Below are 22,202 nucleotides of genomic sequence, written 5' to 3' on the forward strand. Positions count from 1 at the left end.
TGGCTGAGACAGTCAATGAAGGGATGTGATTGGGTATCGAGCAAGCGCCGAAAACCAATCACAGCACTCTATTGCCGGAGCCGGGGTTCTCAAACCTGGCCTCCCGCAATAGACTTGGGAGTGCCGAGGAAGCCCGGATCAGCGGCAGAGACCAGCGGCCGCGACCCGGACCACAGCGGCTAGGTGAGTATTACTTTCTTTTCTTTCTCTACCTAGCTGGGACTGATTTTCTGGGTGAGGGCTTCTATTGCAAGCCCTCACCCCGAAAATCGGCAAGCGTTTAACGCTGCTAAAAACGCGGCACCGAGTGTTGCCGCGTTTTCAGCAGTGCTAAAACCGCTGCCCATTCATTTCAATGGGTGACGCAGGGCTGAAAACGCCCCAAAATAGAACATGCATCGCTGTCAAAGCGCAGCGTTGGGAGGCGCTACGTTTTCAGCCCTGTGTGAGCAGCCCCATTGAAATGAATGGGAGTGTTGTACAGCGTTTAGCGCTGGCTGAAAAGGCAGCGCTAAACGCTGTATAAAACGCCCTGTGTGAGGGAGGCCTTAGAGTGGTTTCACATCTGCGTTGAAGCCTTCGGCCGGAGGTTCTTCCACAGTGTGTTGCATGCAGCACTTTTTCCTTCGTCGTCGCTAGGCGATGACGCGGGTACCCGCGATCTATCTGCAATGTCATTGCCAAAGGGCTGTGGGTTGGACAGCTTCTATTGACTTCAACGGAAGCCATCCATGCAGAATCCTCACAAAAATAGGACATGCTGCAATTTTTACTCCGCAATCGGAAATTACAATTGATTTCCACTCGTGTGCAGGAAAAAACAATTTCCCATAGCATGCTGTGGTTGGTATTTGCTGTGGATCTGCAGTGAAGACTCCTGCCGTGGATTCTGCAGTAAATATCCTTCCATACGCAGGTGACCTTAAACTATTAGTCTCTGCTCTTTTTCTGATACAACGCTCTAAATCCACTGAATAGATATAGGTTGAAATGAAATTCATTCTACCTGCCTACACCTCTAGGGGGAGCTTACTGCAGACCGTTATTATGCAGTTCAGTGTATAACCAGTATGCAGTAAGCTCCCTCTAGTGGTGGCTTCAAGCAACCAGAATTTTATCATGTAACTGTCTATGCACAGGATTTGGAACTCTGTATCAAGAAAAATGGATCTTTGGCTGTTGTTAAGAAATAATGGTAGATATTCTCAAGTCTTGTAGATGTGTGAGGCATTCATGCTACATTTTGTACAGTTGAAGGAGCTTCATCAATCAATATGAAACAGCAGAGAATGAAAACACATTGAACTGGCAGATTCCAAGATGTCCCTGAAGCATGAGCCAACTACGATCCCATGCTGATACCCAGCGGGTGCAATCACTGGCATTAGACATCAACTCCATTATTCATAATGAATAGAAATTACTATTCATTAAGTCACTGAACAGTAGTTCGTACCTTGTGAAGCAGAAAGGTAGAGGAGCAGTGAACATAGTTCCTGGGGCTTTCCTCTCGGTTCTAGAATAATAACTTTTGTGATAAAGAGCATTTCCTTAAAATAATTATTACAAAAATACTCAGTAAATACAATCCCAACATTTCTCAGTTGTCTGTTTCTGGGAACGATGGGTGGCATCCTGCAATATGGTTACAATTAGCAATTAGATCTGACATAGGGTGTATCACTTGACCATGGACAAAGAAACATGGCCCAACTGCTTCTCTGCCTACCTGGTGCACACTGTGCATTAGTATGCATCATTTGGTCTAAGACATTACACCTGCTTTGGTTGGTCCATGTGAGCTGCACTCCAAGTCAGAGCAGCATGTAGTGTCACTTATGTATGACTGCCTGTTTACTGTAAATGGAGGTGGGCAGGCTGGGACAATCCCCGACCTACTCCGCCTCCCTTCTCTAGCGGTGCACAGGAACGATCATTGCTGGAACGACTTGTTGGGCATCTGCGCCCGACAGGTCGTCCCGTGTAAAAGTATCCTTAGACTGCAGATGCTTACAGTGTGCATCAGATAACCAGAGAAGTGGTGTGGCCATTATTCTTGGTCCAGGACCAAAGTCACTTTATTTGTAAAGCTGAATGTAAAAACTTCCCATTTTGCAGTCTAAGAAAGCCGGGTGGTATGAACACAAGGCTGCTGTTAGGGGGCATCACTTCCCTTTTTTTAGAGTCTTGGATTGCAATTGGATTTGACCTGAATCTTGGCCTAACAAGGCAGATTTGCCCTTCAAGGGTCTAAGAAAGCCATATTGGTTGTCATCCAATTTTTCCTAGAAACAGGTGATAGAGTTTATAACGAACTGAAAGAAGGGAATAACCTCAATGCAAATAATGTAAATGGTTCTTTTCTGCTGACAGGTTCCATTTATGGCCCTATTGGGGGCACAACCCACAGAAGAACATGGGCATGCTAGTCTTTTAGAAATAGCTGCACCTTCCTATTCTGCCTGGTGATTGTCATTGGTATGACCAGCTTTCCCATAACCTACAAATGCTTGGGTTGTGGTTTTGGAATAGGAAGTGGATCAGAGATAAGCCACATTACTCCTGCTTGAGAGTACATTACTACGTCAGAGCTTGTGGAGGTCAGACATACTTTTCTGACAAGATTGATGCTCCGCAGAGTCAGGAAAATCGTTTTCTGGACTCTTTGACTCTGCAGAGTAAAAGACCATTGTGAAAGGAATTCTCCCGTAACAACAGTGTCCTCTCCGGGTCATAGGTAGCTCAGGGACAGCAAAAGCTGCTCCTCTGCGTGAAGTCATCATGGTAGTCTGGGCTAAATGGAGAAAAAAAGGAAAGTGAAGAATTCCAATCAGAGAAGATGTCACCTGTGATCACAGGATATAAGTGCAAAGAATTGTAGATGTGCAGCACAGAACAGGAATCTTCAAAAGGCTTCTATTAATATCCAAACCGCCTCTTTATTGGATTTCCACTGGTTACAAAGTCAAATCACTTGCGACGTTTTGTCCGTCACAGCGGACTTTGTCAAGTGGAAATCCAATAAAGATGTGGTTTGGGAGCTTGACAAAGTCTGCTGTGTCGGACGAAACGTTGCAAGTCAATTTACTTTGTAACCAGTGGAAATCCAATAAAGAGGCGGTTTGGATATTAACAGAAGCCTTTTGAAGATTCCTGTTCTGCGCTGCTCTTCTACAATTCTCTGCCTGTTTGATGATGAGGATTTGAGCGGTCCGGATCCCTGGTGAGCGCGCACTTTCTAGTCTCCCCCATTACTTGGACTTTGGTGTGCTGCTGGATATAAGTGTACTGTAATCACTTATGGGGTCTGCAGAGTGTAGAACTGCTAACACTCTATGGTCACTGGATGGTGGTAATATTGGTCTTTGTATAGTGGTGGTATTCAGTCACTATATAGTGGAAACAGTAATGGTCATGGTGTGATGGTATTATTGGTAATATTGGCCTTGGTACTGTATACTGAGTTTTGTTCAATAACAGTATGGAGATATTTCTTACTTCTATGACTATTATTTAGTAGCTTACATAGAAAATTGTTTTATACCTATGTTGTCTTTGATCTAAACTTTGCCCAAGGACCCATAGAACGCTAGTTATGCTCCTGCAGCAGAATGCTCTACATGACATATAGGCTGAACTTAGATGGACATATGTCTTACTTCAGCCTTACATACTGTGTTACTATGACATAATCTATAGTCAGTCGGACATGGTCCAGCATGTGGAATACTGTATATCACACAGGATGTGAGACATAAGTACACATTCTACTAAGTGGACAGCTGTGAAGATCCCTTGACACAGACGAGCCAGCTGCTTCCACTCTCCCATCCTCTAAGGAAGCAGCTTTAGGTGAAGGTATAATGTAGAATCCATATAGAAGTGGCAGACAGTGCAGCACTCCAGAGAATAAGACCTTATGCAGATGTTGTACCTTTACCCAGCTGATGTGGATGTATACAGCACAGTTAAGGTGCACCTACAGTAAAGCCATATCATGCATGGATGTTTCTATATCTTTGCTTGGAAGAGCCAACAGATTTAGAGTTAAATGATAATATTCTTCCTGCCTACAGCTGCCACTAGGGGGAGCCTGCTGCATACAGAATTATACAACTACCGTGTTCTATGTTGACTACACAAGTGTATGTAAATTAAAGGCGTACTCAGAGGTTTTTTTTCTTAGATTCCTACCACCCCTCCCCCGCCCTTCATACCTGAAAATAATAAAACATCCTATACAGTACTTGCCTACTCCGGTTCCCTGCAGCTCCAGCACCGTAGATCCTTTTTCCATGCCAGGGTATAGTCTGCCTGCCTGTTTATGGGACGTCACAGGCTGCTGCAGCCGATCACCGACCCTAAGCGTTCAAGCACTGACTGACTGGCTGCAGCAGCCTGTAATGTCCCATCTGATGTCCCAGCTGACTGCAGCTTTTAAATACAGAATCGCAGGGGAGATTGGAGCTGTAAGGGAGCCGGGAGGGGAGAGTATAGGATGTTTTAATATGCTTTTTTTTATAAGGAGCACTAATTAAAATAATATACATCTAATTTGGAGAACCCCTTTAAGATCCCCCTAGTGGCAGCTGTGAGAAGTCAAAATTTTATCATTCTTCTATCTCTATGTAGGGGCTATGTAATAGGAAAACAGAGCTCTGGCCATTATAAAGATATATATTATGAAATTAATCAGAACAAAGTTTTAATTAATGCAGCTTAACCAAAATAAAATGAACATAGGCGATCAGGGATGCAAGCATTAACCTCTTCACCACCCTACACAACTTTGAAATGATATAATAACTAGAGATGAGCGAGCGTACTCGGAAAAGCACTACTCGCTCGAGTAATTTGCTTTATCCGAGTATCGCTGTGCTCGTCCCTGAAGATTCGGGTGCCGGCACGGAGCGGGGAGCTGCAGGGGAGAGCGGGGAGGAACGGAGGGGAGATCTTTCTCTCCCTCTCTCCCGCCCGCTCTCCCCTGCTCCCCGCTGTGACTCACCTGTCAGCCGCAGCGGCACCCGAATCTTCAGGGACGAGCACAGCGATACTCGGATAAAGCAAATTACTCGAGCGAGTAGTGCTTTTCCGAGTACGCTCGCTCATCTCTAATAATAACCCCTTCGCTGCCCCAGACCACCCCAAGTAATACGATTAACTCTTTCACAAGCCTAAACCCATAAGTATATTAGCCCTAAGCCACTTCTACACATGTAGGAAGCTGGCAGAGTTTGGCTTCATTCACATCACAGAGTCCATAAAGAAATCTGAGGATTATATGCTGGTTCCGATTCAAACCGTGCCCAATGAACTCCTAACGCTGCATGCGATGATAAAAATGCTGATGTGGGCACCAAGTGTAGTCCTGAACACAGATTACTGTATATGTACCTTGGGGGGCATCTCCATTAGAGACACCAAGTGTGCGGATTTATGGAAGTTTAAAACCCTCCGTTTTCCTGAGTTGGAGACCTGGCAGCTGTAAACTTGGTTATTTCTAGGGTTTGGCGCAGTTTTCAAGAACTGCATTATTTCCCATCTGTCTAGGTTTTCCTTAGAAGTAGTTGTAGCAGCAAAACCTTTTGCTAAATGCTGCCCCCTGCAGTCAAGGGAGGGAAATGCGCCGCTCACTTCATGGGCTGAGTTTTATTTTTACCTTGGCAGATGTTTGGTGGTAAGCTAAACGTACAATCAATGGGATTTAGGTTTCCAGTCATTAAACATTCCCTGACATGTTACAAATGTGCAAGGCACTGACAGATTAATTAGAAAGGAATTTGGGTTTGGAAAAAAAAATCATTTGTTTTGCTTTCTAAGCTTCATGTGAGGCTCTTTGCACGATCCCCTAATTGTTATAAGAAGGGAACATTTACTAACTGTGCATGTCGTGAGCTGCAGAATGACGGGGTGCAAATATAAAAACAGCGTATGAAAAATGTTGCAAAAAAACAGGTCTCCTCTATTATGAGACTACAACCCCCATCTTGCCCTTATAACGCTGTTTCACCCTACAGCATGATATTAACACAGATCTTGGGGCTCCTTCACACTGGCGATCGTGATATCGCAGTGAGAAAATCGCGGCAAAATTGTGATTTTGTTTTTCCCTCCCTGCGCGACTTTCAAGCGTCAATGCTGCTTTTTCTCGCAAGAACATCACTGACACTTGGAATTTTCTTGCGCTTTTTTTATCGCACGATTTTGCTTCAATTGTTTTGTGCAAACGTCAATAGGCCTTCTAATGTTAAAAAACGCATTGCATAAAGATCGCAAGTTTTTGCTTTGCGATGCGATAAAAAGGCGGCTTCATAGGGAAACATGGAAGATAAAAAAAACGCAAACCGCGATAGGATGTGCCGCAATTTTCTTTTAATCGCAATATTGCAAGAGTCAAAACATCCCAAATGTGAAGGAAACCATTGAGAATCATTGGTTTCATAATTCTGTATTTTCACTCATTCTCGCATTGCGCTAAAATTGCGTGATTTTAACGCCAGTGTGAAGGCGCTTTAGGGTGGTTTTAGGCACCCGAAAGCAGTCCAAAAGACTATTGCCCCTGTATTTTTACATTGGAATGAGAGTCGTTCAGGAAATGGAGGCGAAGCGCATCGGACATCTTTTCAAGCCGGCTGCCCATCTCCATTCACCGTGAACAGGTAGTCATTCATAGATGTGCAACTACCTGTTTATTCTGAAGTCGCTCACTAATCCCTTCATTGCAGTGCAGTGGCCTGAAACAAAGCAACTAGTGACTAATGAGCGATTTCTTGAGTCTCGCTTTTACTTGGGATGACTTTAGCTGAAAATTGCTTGTTTAATGGGGCTACTATTGTATTGCTGGGGACATTATTACATAATAGGGGTATTTATACCGTCGGGGTCATTATTGCATAAAGGGAGCTGTTGTGTGATTCAAAAAGAATGGTGTAAAAGTAAAACTGATTGTTCACACATGAATTGACATACAGCAGCTAAAATGCATCTTACAGATGTTCAATGCGGGCGCCATTGGTGACACAAGATGGCCTAAAATAACATGCCTTTACTACAGTGGAATCGATAATAGACGATATGTCGGGGCACATTTGGACAGAACAGGACTACCCACCTGACATCCAGCATGTCACCAAAGCTTTGTCGAGCCAAGCTTTTGACTGTGTCGAACATGACAAGCTTTGGAAGTGTCTGAAGCAAATGGGCGTCCCAGAACATATTGAACAGCTGATAAGGTCGCTTTACAAAAACCAAGAAGCAACAGTCAGGACAGCTAATGGAAACACAGATCTGTACAGAATTGAGAAAGGCGAACGGCACGGCTGCATTCTATCACCAGTCCTTCTCAATCTGTACACAGAAACAATCATGAGGCGATGCTATCTGGATGAATCAGGAATCGGAGTCAAAATCGGTGGCAGAAATGTCAACAACCTCCGATATGCGGATGACACCACCCTGCTTGTGGAAAGTGAAAGGGACCTGGAATACCTTATCCAACGAGTGCAAAAGGAAAGCGAACACATGGGACTGTACCTCAACAGCAAGAAAACGGAAGTCATGACCACAGTAAGCGGCAGTACAGTAAACATAAAAATTAACAACGAAGAAGTCAAGACGGTCCAAGATTTATTCTTCCTTGGATCCAAAATCAATTGCAATGGGCAATCTGGACCTGAGATCAATAGACAGATTACACTTGGTAGGATTTAGAGATGAGCAAGCACCAAAATGCTCGAGTGCTCGTTACTCGAGTCGAACTTTCAGTGATGCTCGAGAGTTCGTTTCGAGTAACAAACCCCATTGAAGTCAATGGGCGACTCGAGCATTTTTGTATATGACTGGTGCTCCGCTAAGGTTTTCATTTGTGAAAATCTGAGCAAATCACCAAAGTCATGTAAAAAACACAGAAATGGATAGGGCAGGCGAGGAGCAACATGCAGGGCTGCATTTCGGGCTCCGAGGTCTCACTATTAAGCCACAATAGTGGCAAGAGTGAGACCCCCCCCCCCCGCACTGTCAGCATAAAGATCGTTCTCCTCTGCCACAGCTGTAACAACTGTGGCAGAGAAGAACGATGTTAGCCCATTGAATTCAAAGGAGCCGCAATACAGCCGGCTCCATTGAAAGCAATGGGCTGCCGGCGAGCGCGGGATGAATTTTCGGGAAGGGCTTAAAAATATAAGCCCTTACCTGAAAAAGAAAGATTTTAGTGTAAAAAAAAATAAAAATGCAGGCATTCTCTTCAATGGAGCCGCTGCTGCTGCCGGCGACTCCATTGAAGACAATGGTCCGCTGGCACACCTGAATTCTTTTCCAGGGAAGGGCTTTACATATAAGCCATTCCCTGGAAATGAATTAAAAGTGATTTAAAAAACAAAAAAAATAGATACTCACCTCCCTTCAGCTTCCGAGCCGTGTCTTCTCCTGCTTTCCCCTGCACTGTGGTGCTGAACTGCTGTCATTCAGCTGAGAGCTGCGCTGAGCCAATCAGAGGCAGCATTCACTCACCCATTCATGAATTCATGAATGGGTGTGAGTGAGATCTTCTTCTGATTGGTCAGGCTGTGACCAATCAGAGGCAGCTCATTCAGCAGGCGGGGATTTTAAATCCCCGGCTCCTGAATACTACTCACAGCTGTTCAGAGCAGTTCAGGAGAACTGCCAGCTGGCCGCAGCTGAACTCCGTCTGCCGGGTCCAGGTGAGTATATATATATATTTTTTATTTTTATACATTTCTGGATGAATTGCAGGGAAGGGCTTATATATTTAAGCCCTTCCCGAAAATTCATTGTGCGATCGCCGGCAGCCCATTGCTTTCAATGGAGCCGGCTGTATTGCCGGCTCCATTGAATTCAATGGGCTAACATCGTTCTGCCGGGACAAGGTGAGTATATATTTTTTTTTTTACTTTTTACACATTTTAGGATGATTTTCAGGTAAGGGCTTATATTTTTAAGCCCTTCCCAAAAATTCATCCCGCGCTAGCCGGCAGCCCATTGCTTTCAATGGAGACGGCTGTATTGCCGGCTCCATTGAATTCAATGGTCAGTGCTCGTTTAATCGAGAGGAGCACCGTGTGGTGCTCGTCTCGAGTAACGAGCATCTCGATCACCCTAATACTCGAACGAGCATCAAGCTCGGTCGAGTATGCTCGCTCATCTCTAGTAGGATTGCAATGCAAGGAATGGAAAAGATCTGGAAAAGTAAGGATATTAGCATTGCAACAAAAACCAGACTGGTCAATGCAATCGTTTTTCCCATAACAACATATGGTTGCAAAAGTTGGATACTCAGGAAAACAGACAGAAGGAAAATTGATGTGTTTGAACTATGGTGCTGGAGGAGAATGCTACGGATACCTTGGGCCGCCATGACAACGAACAAGGTAGTGTTAGATCATGTCAAACCGAAAACATCACTAGAGGGCAAAAATCATCAAACAGCGGCTCTCTTTTTTTGGCCATGTGATGCAGGCCAACTCACTGGAAATAGTACTGATGCTTGGCAAGGTTAGTGGAAAGAGAAGACGACAAAGAACAAGATGGCTAGATACAATCAAGGCCACCGTGAATATGTCAATCGCGGAACTGCAAGACAGGAATGCGTGGAGAACATTGATCCAAAAAAGTGACCGAGGGTCAGATGCGACTGAACGGATAATTACCATGTCACCAATGGCATCCACATCAAACATTTGGAAGGTGTATTAAAAACATAAAGAGTGCTTTTGTCCTTTCATGTCATTCTGGCCGTTGTCAGTTCATGAATGAAGAAATCAGCTTTACGTTTCCATCATTCTTTTTAAACCACCCTGTATTTGCTAGTGGGGCAGTATTATATAGTTGGTGGCATTATTATATAATAGAGGCCCTACTATATTGTACAGTGGTATTATACTATATAGAACACCTGTGAAAAACTGGTATCCACCACTATATGGGGGTAATATTAGGCTTTGTGTAATGGTTTTCTGTCAGTAATATTATTGGGTCATTATGTAGTGGTTGTGGTGTGCCGCTATTACAATATTTGGGCCTTGCCTAGTATTATTATTGGTAATATTGGTCTTTCTATTGTGGTTTTCAGTTAGTAACATAATGATAAAACTGTTGAGTCAGTACATGGTGGTAATGGTAGCGGTCATGCTTTTTTGAGCCTTGCATGGTGTAATTGGTCCTTGTATAGTGGTTTTTGTTCAGTAACATGATAGTAAAAATATTATCCAGTCACTACTTGGTGGTAACAGTTGTGGTTATGTGTGGGGATATTACATGGGCCTTGTACAGTGACATCACTGGTGTTACTGCTTTTTGTAGTGTGGATTTTGTTTAGTAACACTACGGAGTAATCTGGCAGAGCACCTGAAAGTTTACTCCGAGTTCCACATTAAGGCAGTGGTACCAGTTGAGGCTAATTCCACAGGGCCATCATGATTTTGCCGTGAGAAAATTGAGGTAAAATCGGATCTTTATTCACTGCAATTTGTGAGCATCAGCAATCCTTTTTTTGGAGAATAATCTCGCATCGCATTGCTGCTGCCTGCGATAAATTCGCACAATTTTTTATCGCAAAAGTCAATGGGACTTTGAAATGTTAAAATTGAATCGCAACGCTACAAAAAAGCCTCCATAGGAATACATGGAAGATTAAAAAAAAAAAACGCACATCGCAGAAAGATAGAGTAAGCCACAATTTTGTATCCCCTCAACATCGCAGATGGGAATGAGACCATTGTAAGTCATTGGTTTCATATTCTGCTCTCGCAGCAGGTGAAAATGGCACAATGAAACCAACCTGAGAGATGAAGAATTACAACATGGGTTAATGTCTAAGACTCTTAGACCCAATGCACACGGGCGTATTTGCACTGTGGGATCCAGAGTGAGCATTCACCCCCAAATCTGACAGCAAATACTCCCCATAGACATGCTAAGCAAAACACTTTTCCATACATAGGAGTGGAAATCAATTGCAATTTTCCGCTCTTGGGGAAAAATCGCAGCATGTCCTATTCTACTGCGAGCCTCGCACAGGCAATGGAGATTGTCCGTCCCGCGTGGAGTCGCGATGCATCTGCGTCATCACCGGTGTGACTCTCTGCATGTTTGGCGGTGCACCAGCCTGTACACCCGTACAGCAGAGAGAAGAAACCAAGATAAGTACGCGGGGGTCAATGCCGGGGCACAGAGGCAGATTCTGCTGCGGAATCTCACAGTCGGACTCCGACCCGGCCGTGTTCTGCAGTGTTCTCTCTCCGTTCACTGCTGTATAGTTTATTTATGGCCTTCTGTAAAGTAAAACTTAATTGAGTGGCAAAAGAGTATTAGCAATCATCATGGAGTGAACAGGACATTGCCCTCAATCACTACAAGGACCAGACTACATCATACAGGAGGTTGTCCATTATGGTATAATTAGTCATATGACCTATTATGTTCTGCCTTCTTATCTATCTGGTAACAGCAGGCTAAAACTGCTATTTTCTTACTTCTGAACCTAGTAACTGTGTCTTAGGGCCCTTTTACACAGGGTGACTTGTGGGGTACAGATGCCCAACAGGTCGTCCCAGCAATGATTGTTCCTGTGCTTTTATAGAAGTACAATCATCCCTAGTGAATGGAGCAGAGAGCACCGGGGATGTTCAGCCTGCCTGCCTACATTCAAAGTAAACAGGCAGTCATTCATAGATGAAAGACTGCCTGTTTATACGAGGTGATCGTCGTTCAGTTTTATGCCTGCAGAAACTGAACCATCGAACGAGCGGGTAGAACCCGCTGGAATCTGAACCATATATCGGCCCGTCTAAAAGGCCCCTTAGAGTATTTCTTAGTGAAATAATACCCATTTATACCATCATAGTTCATCAGTGTATGGTGGTAATATTTGGTCTGATGTAGCAGTATTGTTTGAGATATATATATGTGTGTGTGTATATACATATATATATATATATATATATATATATATATATATATTTTTTTTTTTTTTTTTATGGTGTTGGGACAAGACCTAGTCCGTGGGAGTTGTGCACCCAATCCCTTAAGACTCCAGCAATGCCCTGGGAGCGCTACCGGTCACCGCTGCAGCTCTTTATACAGTTTCTCAAATGAATGAATGTCCCTGTATTTTTGGTACAATATTGCAGGGTTTGGGGCTCCACTTTTAATTTTTCCCAGGGCCACATTCTGCCTAAAACTGGCCCCATATTAACAATCTCATAAAACCCAATGCATGAGATAAGGATGATTGGTTATGTACTGCAGAGTAGTCATAAATGTGTGATCCAGTGATACAGATGGCCATACCAGCCTGCTGGATTATTACTATGGCAGAGAATGAATGGTCAGTATTTATTTTGTTGGCAAATGATATATAATGCCCAAATGATTATGTTTATCTGCGGGGGTACGGGAGACTCCATCTTTATTGAGGGTCATTCTCTTTGTGCAGAAGTTTGCATCTTTCTCACCTGCAGGTATACGGTAGTTTTGTGTCGTTTATAATGATTTTGTTCTTTGCATAGTGAAAAGAAGTTCTATAATTACTAACTTCCTGCCGAGCATATAATGATACACAGCAGCCAATCTAAACAAGCAGAGCTGCAGTGTAAAGCATGGGGAAGGACACTGTCTGAAGGTCCTTTCATACATCCTGATTATCAGGTATCAATGTTCATCCAAATGTTAGTTTCTCTGATTGTCGGGCCATGGAAAAGGGACAAGGATAAGATAACGAATGAGCAAATGATTGTGGCTTTTTATAAATGCTCTCTGGTCTGCTGTACATCTGTCTGTATGAAAGGGAAGATGCACAGGCGGCTCTATGGGAACAGCGATCATAGTAGTGATTGCTTGTTCCTATACTAGTGATTCCCCACTCATAGAAAAGAATTGTAGATGCCGATTCACATCGTCTGTCGATCAGTGCTCATAAGATTAGGCCAAGATTTGCCCAGATAAGAAGCCCCTTAAGATGCATTTAGACACAAAGATGATCACTCAAAAGATGGCTTTTGAGAGATCATTTTGCAAAAACTACTACTTGGTACTAATGCCTATTAGTAGCATGTGAGCAGCCAGGAGCTGTATTCAGGGAAGAGACCACCCACTGTTCGCTGAATACATTCCCTTTGTTCTTCTGGGAGGCTGACAGCTGAGACAATGTAATCAGCGCTCCCCGGGCAGAACACAGCATGCGGTCCTTCTTATCAACTGTTCTGTCGAACAATGGATTACATGCCAGACTGAAATCCATTGTTCGGCAGAAAAGTGAAAGATGGGCACATTTACACGCAACGATTATCGCTCAAAAGACGACTTTTGAGCTAATTTTGAGCGATAATTGTGTCTAAATGGGCCTTTAGGGTATGTTCACACATAGTGGAAATGCTGCAGATTTTACGCTGTGGAAAATTCTGCAGCAAAATCTGTAGCCTTTCTGTATCAAAAACACAGTCAAAGGGCTTATTCAGACGACCGTATATGGGCCGGGTATTCACGCCCGGCCGATATACGGTGTCCCTCTTTGCAGGGGGAGGAGGATGGAAGAGCGGGGAGCAGGAACTGAGCTCCCGCCCCCTCGGCACTATTTGCAATTAGAGCGTGCGGGACAGGGGTGGAGCTAAATTTCAGCCCTCACTCCACAGCTGATTTGGAGTCAAAGTCTGCACCAATGGTGGAGCAGGAATGTTGCGGACTTTGTTGCGGAACTTTCCACAGCAAAAAATCTGCAGCATTTCTTCTACATGTTGAACATACCCTTAGCAGCCAATACAATATATATATATATATATATATATATATATATACATACATATATATATATAAAATATAATGTGTATATGTTATGCAACTATTTACAACTAAGGCTGGCCTCACACAAATGAATCAGATCCTGCATGCTGGAGGTTGCAGTAGAATCCGGTTCTGACCCCGTCCGGCGACTCTGCGTACCTACTCTTTTTGTATTGCAGATGACCGTAGATGCTCACCATTGGTCATGCACAGTACAGATTTTTTTCAAAATTTTAGTTTTTCCCATGCTTTTGCTAGACGATGACGCGGGTACCCACGGCTGATTGTGGCCTACTTCTCCTCTCACCTTGCAATCCGCAGTGCCTCACTGCAGCCCTCACCCAATGTCGATTGCAGATGGGCTGCGGGTTGGATGGCTTACATTGACTTCAATGGAAGCCATCTGTGCAGATTCTGCACAAAAATAGAACATGTTGCGATTTTAAATCCACTCGTGGAAATCACAATGCGAATGTTCTGTTTTTTCAGCCGCAACTAAAATCCAGTTGTGTGCAGCTGGTCTAAGATAACTCATTTACTCATTAGGCTTATCTGCTATTATATGGAAATTCACAGAAGTGTGCCTTATCACAAACTTGGCTCTGTTGCATTACATGCTTCTGACATACTAGACTGTCAGATATAAGCAATATCTGCTAGTCGGCGGCCTGACAAATGCTGGGACTCACAGCTTTGGAGAAGACCAGACAACCCCACTCCGATAACAGTCTATCATATAGCAACTTCTGCTTATTTCCCCTGCTGTCTGGCATTTCTGAAGAACACATTGGCTGTTGTCCAGGCTTCGCTTCCTGAGAACATTCCAGGAGCATTGAAGATATTATCTTAGATAGGCATTGAAAATGGATACAAGATGGGGTCTTAAAGAACTATGTAGAAGACTCGAAAGAAAGCAATATAAACTTTGTACATTTCCTTATGTAACCAGGACAACAGGAAGTAAATTCCGCGACTGCCAGAGACACGCTGTCTTCATAAAATTGCACAACATGTGATCTTACTTCACCTTAACGATCACCCTAAAATTCTTCTACAGAGAATGAAACTTTTCTGTCCGTTCTATCCATGATCTTTTGGCCGGACATATATGATGTTCGTTAACACTAAATTACTGCAACTGTGTCTAAAGCCATTGGAAATTAATGTGCTCATTTTGGTCGATTGTTATAGTTTTGATGGGTCATTAAATGGGTGGTCCTTCTTGTACAACTCCTTACTTAGACAACCCCTTTATATATTCTACAGTATGGCCTATGGAAGTAATACATATGGGTCACCCTATTGGGACCTAGCTCCATTGGCCTGAGTGAAGGACCATAACGGCATCTTTACATTATATGGATAGTCCAGTGATTTTAATGGACCCCAGGTATTACCTTTTTCTTCAAAGATACTGCAGTTGAACTGATCAGCTACTAAAAGGTTTTCCTGGTGATCAGCTATATAGTGTATAAATTACTTGTACAAGTGGCAAGTGGCCAAATATTGTAATAATTCACAGGAATTCACTTATAACCTGATGTTTGTCATCCTAACCATATGTAGTGGACACATTAGGATAGTGAGACCAATACAGCCCTCTGAGTAACTTACAGGCTCCTCATGGGCGGAATGTAAGAAGCTCTTCTCTGATTGGATCAGTTGACTAACTGTATAGCATATTTTAAAGGAGCCTTGAAACCGCTCTGGTTAACCTCTATAACCATTCAACCAACCATGTGGCTTTACACACTTGCTTAAGACCGCTCTAATGGATGCAGGGGTCGGGGAAATATTTAATTGGTATTATTGCACCCACTGACTTTGTGTTTCAAAGGAATCCGATGAATGCCCTATATCTGTCTCTATGAGCTTTACATCTATTAGAAGTTGTGTTTTTGATTTTTCAGGTACTGGAGGTTGGTCTTTTGGCTACATTAGCCAATCTATGACCACCCTATAGGCACCCATGTGATTATTATCCCTTCCCCTACACTGTTGGAAGCTGTCCTATCTTACCCATGCTGGATAATGGCTAAACAAGAGAAGTATTGCATCACGGTCCTGAACCATTACAGTGTCATGAGACAAATTTGGGTTAGAATTAGAGATGAGCGAGCATACTCGCTAAGGGCAATTACTCAATCGAGCATTGCCCTTAGCGAGTACCTGCCCGCTCAGAAGAAAAGGTCCGGCGGCGGGGAGCAGTGGGGGAGAGCGGGGAGGAACGGAGGGGAGATCTCTCTCTCTCTCCCCCCCCCGCTCCCCCCGCTCACTGTCGCAACTGATCTCTCACCCGCCGCCGGCAGCCGAACCTTTTCTTCCGAGCGGGCAGGTACTCACTAAGGACAATGCTCGATCGAGTAATTGTGCTTAGCGAGTATGCTCGCTCATCTCTAGTTAGAATCAATCTACTATTACAATATAGTAAAAAGGAGTCTGGAAAACTTTGAAGACCTTAGCATTGTACACCACACATTTGCGAATAAGATTTTTTGGGGTTGGACACAGACTCTAATCAAGGTAAAAATTGGTGTTGAATAAATAACGGTTAACGAGGGGAAGGACAATAGCCAGAATGTCCCATCTGCTGGAGGGGATATTTGAGTTTTATGCTATATTAAAAATAATTTTCCTTTTTGTAGCCCTATAGAGTCTTTTATTTAGGAAGATCATTACCAAAAAACAAATCTATGCATTCTGGCCCGCAACTCCCGCTATTTGGCTCAATAACTTTTACCTCTTTTATGGTTTCCTTTTATTTTCGGACAATCGTGCTCAGAGACGGTTATTAGATTTGTATATTAATTTCAGTCCAGTGTCCTCAGTTATCACCAGACCATTCTGCTTCTCTTTTTAGATGTCGATGAATGCCAAGTCCATAATGGAGGATGCCAACAGCGGTGTGTCAACACCCCGGGGTCATATCACTGCGAGTGCAAAGCAGGCTTCCGTCTCCATTCAGATAGCAGGTCATGCATTAGTAAGTAATCACTATCCACTGTTACATTCTTGCTTCTAATCTCTTTTCATCCCTTTGGCACCAAGCTGGGCTCATTTTCCCATACTGTTTGGAATCCCGACAAGTTTTACCCTGCAAAAATGCTCAAGCGCCGTCCTAATTTACTGTATATCATGGCCAGTTCATAACTACATTCATGAGCGTCATTGTTAATGTCCTCAGCAAAAATGTTCTCTCTTTGTATGAACGTTTTGGCCCCTCTTATATTCTAAAGGAGACACTGTCCATCTGTGGCCCTCTGGTCAATTCTGGGAAGCTCTAATAGGCAAATAAAAAGGAATCCTTGACATAATCAACTTTTTCAGAACCAGATATGTGCTCAGAACAGTTGTCACTTTCTGCACTCAACAGGAGGGGGCGACATTGAGCACCTGAGAACTGCCATAGTAATGGGAATATCTATTCTCCTCCATGAGCAAGATATGAATTCGTGTTAATTCCTGTCTGATACCAATGGTGATGCCCAACAGATTTTAATGGTAGAACCAATCATAGCGCTGCTGGGATGCCCACTTCTCCTTCTAGTACCTAGGGAAGTACTCAACTACCTGGGGTACTTAAAGAAATAGTTGTAGTAAGAATAGATCGTGATTAGGCAGGAACAGGTACTACCACCACTACTCCTATCTCTCTATACTGCTCCATAGTGTTTCAAAAAGAACCCAACAGCCCTCATAAGTCGCAATATGCTACACAGATACATACAATAAGGGGAGTGATAGGAGCACCACTCGTTGGGGGTAAACCTTGGTTCTGTGATAAAAGACATGGGACACAAACCGCGGTCAAGCAAAACTTTTTTCTTAGTTCGTCAGGTACCAGGTACAAATAACAGTTCCTCTTCTTTAAGAACCACAGGAACGCTATATAGTAACATAGTATGTAAGGCCGAAAAAAGACAAATGTCCATCCAGTTCAGCCTATTATTCCCCCTAATGTTGATCCAGAGGAAGGCAAAAAACCCCAATGAGGTAGAAGCAAATTTTACCCATTTGAGGGAAAAAATTCCTTCCTGATTCCAGGACTAATACTTAGGTGTAGTCTTACACACGGTCAACTACACCACTACACAGCCTTTCAACCATGAGAAGGGGGTGGTTTTTGTGCATTTTGTTCAGGTCACACCAGTCGGAGATGCCCTCTCTCCGCAACCATGAAGCTCCAGGATCGCAGCTCTGTCTAACTTCAGATTGTCTCTGGGTTCACCCAACTTTCCAGGCCATCCGCCACTGCAGTCAATTTCACGAACCCTATTTGTGCCATAACATGCATTTGATACCCTTCCTACGGACTCTTCCCATAGGGGAGGCTCTACCACATGCCAATTAGTCACTGTGAATGTTAGTCTTCTCAAGTCTGGCGACAGGATATTCCAAGCTCTCCTGTGGTCTCCGTACCACACCAGAAACTTTCACACCAACAGATACTCCAAACCATGACCGTACCTCTTAATAAACAGTTTTGAACAATTACCTACTATAATCCCCCAAATGAGGGCTCATTGACACTTGTGCGACAGACAGCCCTCTAGGAGCCGTTATAGGAACCAAACAGCGTGAAAAACCGTAAGTGCTGGATTCGGCACCTGCTGGCGCTGAACAGGACCCGCTGACCACGCCAGATGGAATAGTGCTGTATGCTGTGTTATTTCTTCTCGAACTCTCAGGGGAATTAGTGACAGAGGCCTGAACAGACCCTGCAGCGCTGATGTGAACAGAGCCTTGCTGTTGACGGAGGAAGGCTATTCCTTCACCCCTTACAACCTATTCCTGTTGTCCTTTGCAACTTATTGGGCCCTAGAAAAGTGCAGTTGGGGTCCTGACTATTATGAATAGCTGGAGCAACCTAGCACAAAAGCATTTCCTGGACATCTCTGGAAATGAATGTAGACCATTGTTTCCTCAATATTCTTTGAAAAAGGGTGTAATAGGTACAAGAAGCCAGAAGTGCCCTTTATAATGGCTTTTTTAAGCATACCCTTTAATTTTTACATACTAACCTAGTATGTAAGGCCGAAAAAAAAATGTCCATCCATTTCAGCTTATTGTTGATACAGAGAAAGGCAAAAAACATATGTCTAACATTTAGGCTATATGTAGACTAGCCCTAATTGTGAGTTGCGCCCATGAGACATTGGCATGTCCTATTTCTCATCTGTAAAACTGACAGTTATAGGACCTGCCATGAGTTTTTGCACATGGTCCATGTGTCAGTGTGAAAAGCGGCCATTTATACAGCCCCAATGGGCTGTATGCTGTCCATGGAATTAAACAGACAGCCCACGGCCCCAGAATACTCTAGTGTGCACCTATCCCCATGGTAGTATAAGTTGCGACTGGAATTGCCCTTTAAGGGACACCAGCGCCCTCTAGTGCTGAATCTGCTGCAAGAATAGTTTGCCAGACAGCACACTGAGTGATCAGCCAGCCAGGCGTGCAAAAATAGCAACACAACTCTCCTAATTGTGCTGGCAAGCATGCTCATGAAATCATCACATTACATTTGCTCAGTGTTGCTTTGTTGCTGTCATTATGAAATGAGTCCCTTCAACCTCGGAGTGTGCGGCAATCTGCTGAGGCCTGGCTTGGCAGACACTGCACTGACAGATGTCATTCCTTTAGTGTGTCATTCCTTGTCAATGGCATCTGTCTTACTGAACTCCTTCCAGGATCTGGGGAATGACCAGGACGCTCTCACACATTGCACTCTCTTGCACCCTTGCATTCTTTTGCACTCTCTTCCAGAGAAGTCATGCACTTTCTTTTTTAACTGTATGTAATTTCTTTCATGTTTAGGGGTGTTTTTTGACACATAGACAAGAGATGCTGAAATTCCTCTCTGGCATTAATAGCTACACAGGATTATGGTCAATTACCATTCAAATCGCTGGAGCCATGCTGCAAGCTGGCAGTAAACATCTCCGCTAATTGCATATTTGTATCTGTCCATTTTCACTGATTACAGGAATTTATCTTTTGGATAAAGGCATTATTAGGGGTCTATTCACACCTGTGCAGTACATGGCTGGAGATGTTTAGCTGTAGAAAAAAAAATAGTATCTTATTAATGATTTCCAATTACAACAGTGACACCTGCAGGGCAAACTGGTAACTGCAGTGTGAGGAAGTGCAGGATTCTTGCCAATATGTAAAAGTATTTACAAATAGAATGTAGGTGCATGGATATAACAGACGTGGACAGAGATGTAGCATAAGGCCGGCTTCACACGAGCGTGACGGGCTCCGCCGCGTAATATTCCGCAGTGAAGCCCGTCACGGCGCCCCCCAGAGACCCCATACTTACCAGCGGAAGATAGCGTGAAGACGCTTCCCCGCCCACCGCCGTCGCGTCATGTGACACGCCCACCGCGTCACATGACGCGGCCGGCCGTGTCACGTGACGCGTCGGCCGCGTCATATGACGCGGCGGCGGTAGGCGGGAAAGCGTTTTTTTACGCTATCTTCCGCTGGTTACAGCGGGAGATAGCGTGAACGGACGGCTTCCATTGACTGCAATGGAAGCCGTCAGCGCGTACACCCGCGGCAAATAGAGCATGCTGCGGGTGAGGACGGGAGATTTCACGGTGCGAAATTCCGCGGTGGAATTCCGCATCGTGAGCATTGAGCTATTAGGTTCAATAGAACCTAATAGCATGGGGCAACGCAGCGGATTTTTGCCGCGAATTTACGCGGCGTAAATCCGTTCGTGGGAAGGAGGCCTAAAGCTCTGGGTTCTTGCTGGACTCAGGATATAACACAGGGATGCATGTGCTTTTGTGGTCTGAGGGCACCGTTGTTGGATTAAACCAATTCTCAAGGGCTGCAATAAAATGTAAAGGGTATTACCATGTGAGACATTTATAACATATTGAAAATCTATGCCATAAATATTTGATAGGCATTTAGTGTCCCAGAATATCATCCTGGTCCCCTCCATAAATGTCATACATGTTTGTATTATGTAGATGCGCTGTCATATCATTTCCAATATGGGTGTTGCACAGCTGCGGCGCTTGAGAGGTTAACTTCAATAAAATCATTGCCTGCATGTAGATGTATTAGTCTATCAGGTCATGTGGTATGAGTGAAGGTGTAAATAGGAGGGCTTGAGAGCAGGAAAGGAGTTCCGTCTTAAATCTGTGATTTCCATCTTGAGAGGTTTCCAACCGGTCTACCACCTAACACAGAGCCACATGGAAGCACCTTCAGCTTCCTTGTGGTGAAGATGGAGGAGAAGGAGAGATATCCCATAGCGACTGCATTTTGAATGTGAGTGGAGTGAGCCCCAAGCCTAAGAGAGAGCTTTTGTAAGTAATCACTTTTCTTGACAAGACCCAGTGCAGAGGTACTAATTCAAACTCACAAGTTTTCCTATGCTGCTGTTCAAAGTCAGGATCACCATGTAGAAGTACTTTCCTAAGTCACACCCACACATCTCCAGGGTGGGGTACAAATCCTTAAAGTAAATAATACTACCAGAGTGTCTGTGGAGTGACCCCTACCCTTTCCTCCTCCGGAGTGCTCCCAGTCCAAGAGCGGTACCTGACAGATAACGCAGACTGCAGGACCGTATTCATCTTGTGTATCCTCCCTGACCTCTGAACTTCCTTTCTTACTTGCACTGTGAAGAATCGTACCTGAATTGCTGTGTAATAATTGTTTTGCCAAAATTATTCCAAGTAAAGTTCATACCGGGCCCTAACCATTCCCAGGGACCCAAGGTACAGAGGAAATCAGTGTCTGTGTTTATTCTCCGCCGTGCAACATACCGGTGTGTAGGAACGGTGGCGTCACCCATGCCAACTACTACCCCACTCATCCTGTTTATTGGCATTCCCTATCCTAGGGGTGTCAACGGTAGCCTGCAATTCAGCTCTGGCCTTCGCTACATGTCATCCCTCTGGGAAAGGAGCCTGGTAGTTGCCACTGTGACAAGCCAGCACTTAACCCTCCCAGCTCCCCACGTTTGTCAAATGGCCGGGGTACTCCTCTGGGGTGTTGCAGGTGTCAGCTATACTTTCAGGACTCCCACCTATCATGAGAATGGATTCTGCTATTCGCACTTCGGAAAGGGAGAGACCCTGCACGTTCCTCTCTCCGTTATAGTTTATGTGAGTTCCTGGTACAACTGATTGCTTACTACTTCCATAACTTACAGTGAAGTTAGCTGCATTCTGTATGGCTACCTCTTCTACTTCTTTCAGAAGTGCCACATGGTGGTCAGGAGACTCCCATACCACCAACATATAAGGGCCTAAATATGGCTGTAGAGGGCACCATTAGTATTTACCCATCCCTGCCCCTGTGATATGTGCCTCTCTTCTTCTCTCTGACCTGATTTGTGCAGCAACCAGTGACATACAAGCATGTGTATAACCAGATGGTTG

General features: G+C 44.1%; 1 protein-coding gene across 4 annotated transcripts in view; it reads left to right on the forward strand.

The window, feature by feature from the left end:
* Positions 1-22,202, forward strand: part of MEGF6 (multiple EGF like domains 6) — a 370,082-nt gene that overhangs the window by 270,052 nt on the left and 77,828 nt on the right. For all 4 annotated transcript variants that reach the window (XM_066607377.1, XM_066607379.1, XM_066607378.1 and 1 more), the window contains one exon: positions 16,655-16,777. In XM_066607377.1, the coding sequence (XP_066463474.1) occupies positions 16,655-16,777 (123 nt within the window). The remainder of the gene's footprint in view (positions 1-16,654; positions 16,778-22,202) is intronic.

The sequence above is a fragment of the Eleutherodactylus coqui genome, chromosome 6, assembly GCF_035609145.1.
Source record: "Eleutherodactylus coqui strain aEleCoq1 chromosome 6, aEleCoq1.hap1, whole genome shotgun sequence".
Lineage (NCBI taxonomy): Eukaryota > Metazoa > Chordata > Amphibia > Anura > Eleutherodactylidae > Eleutherodactylus > Eleutherodactylus coqui.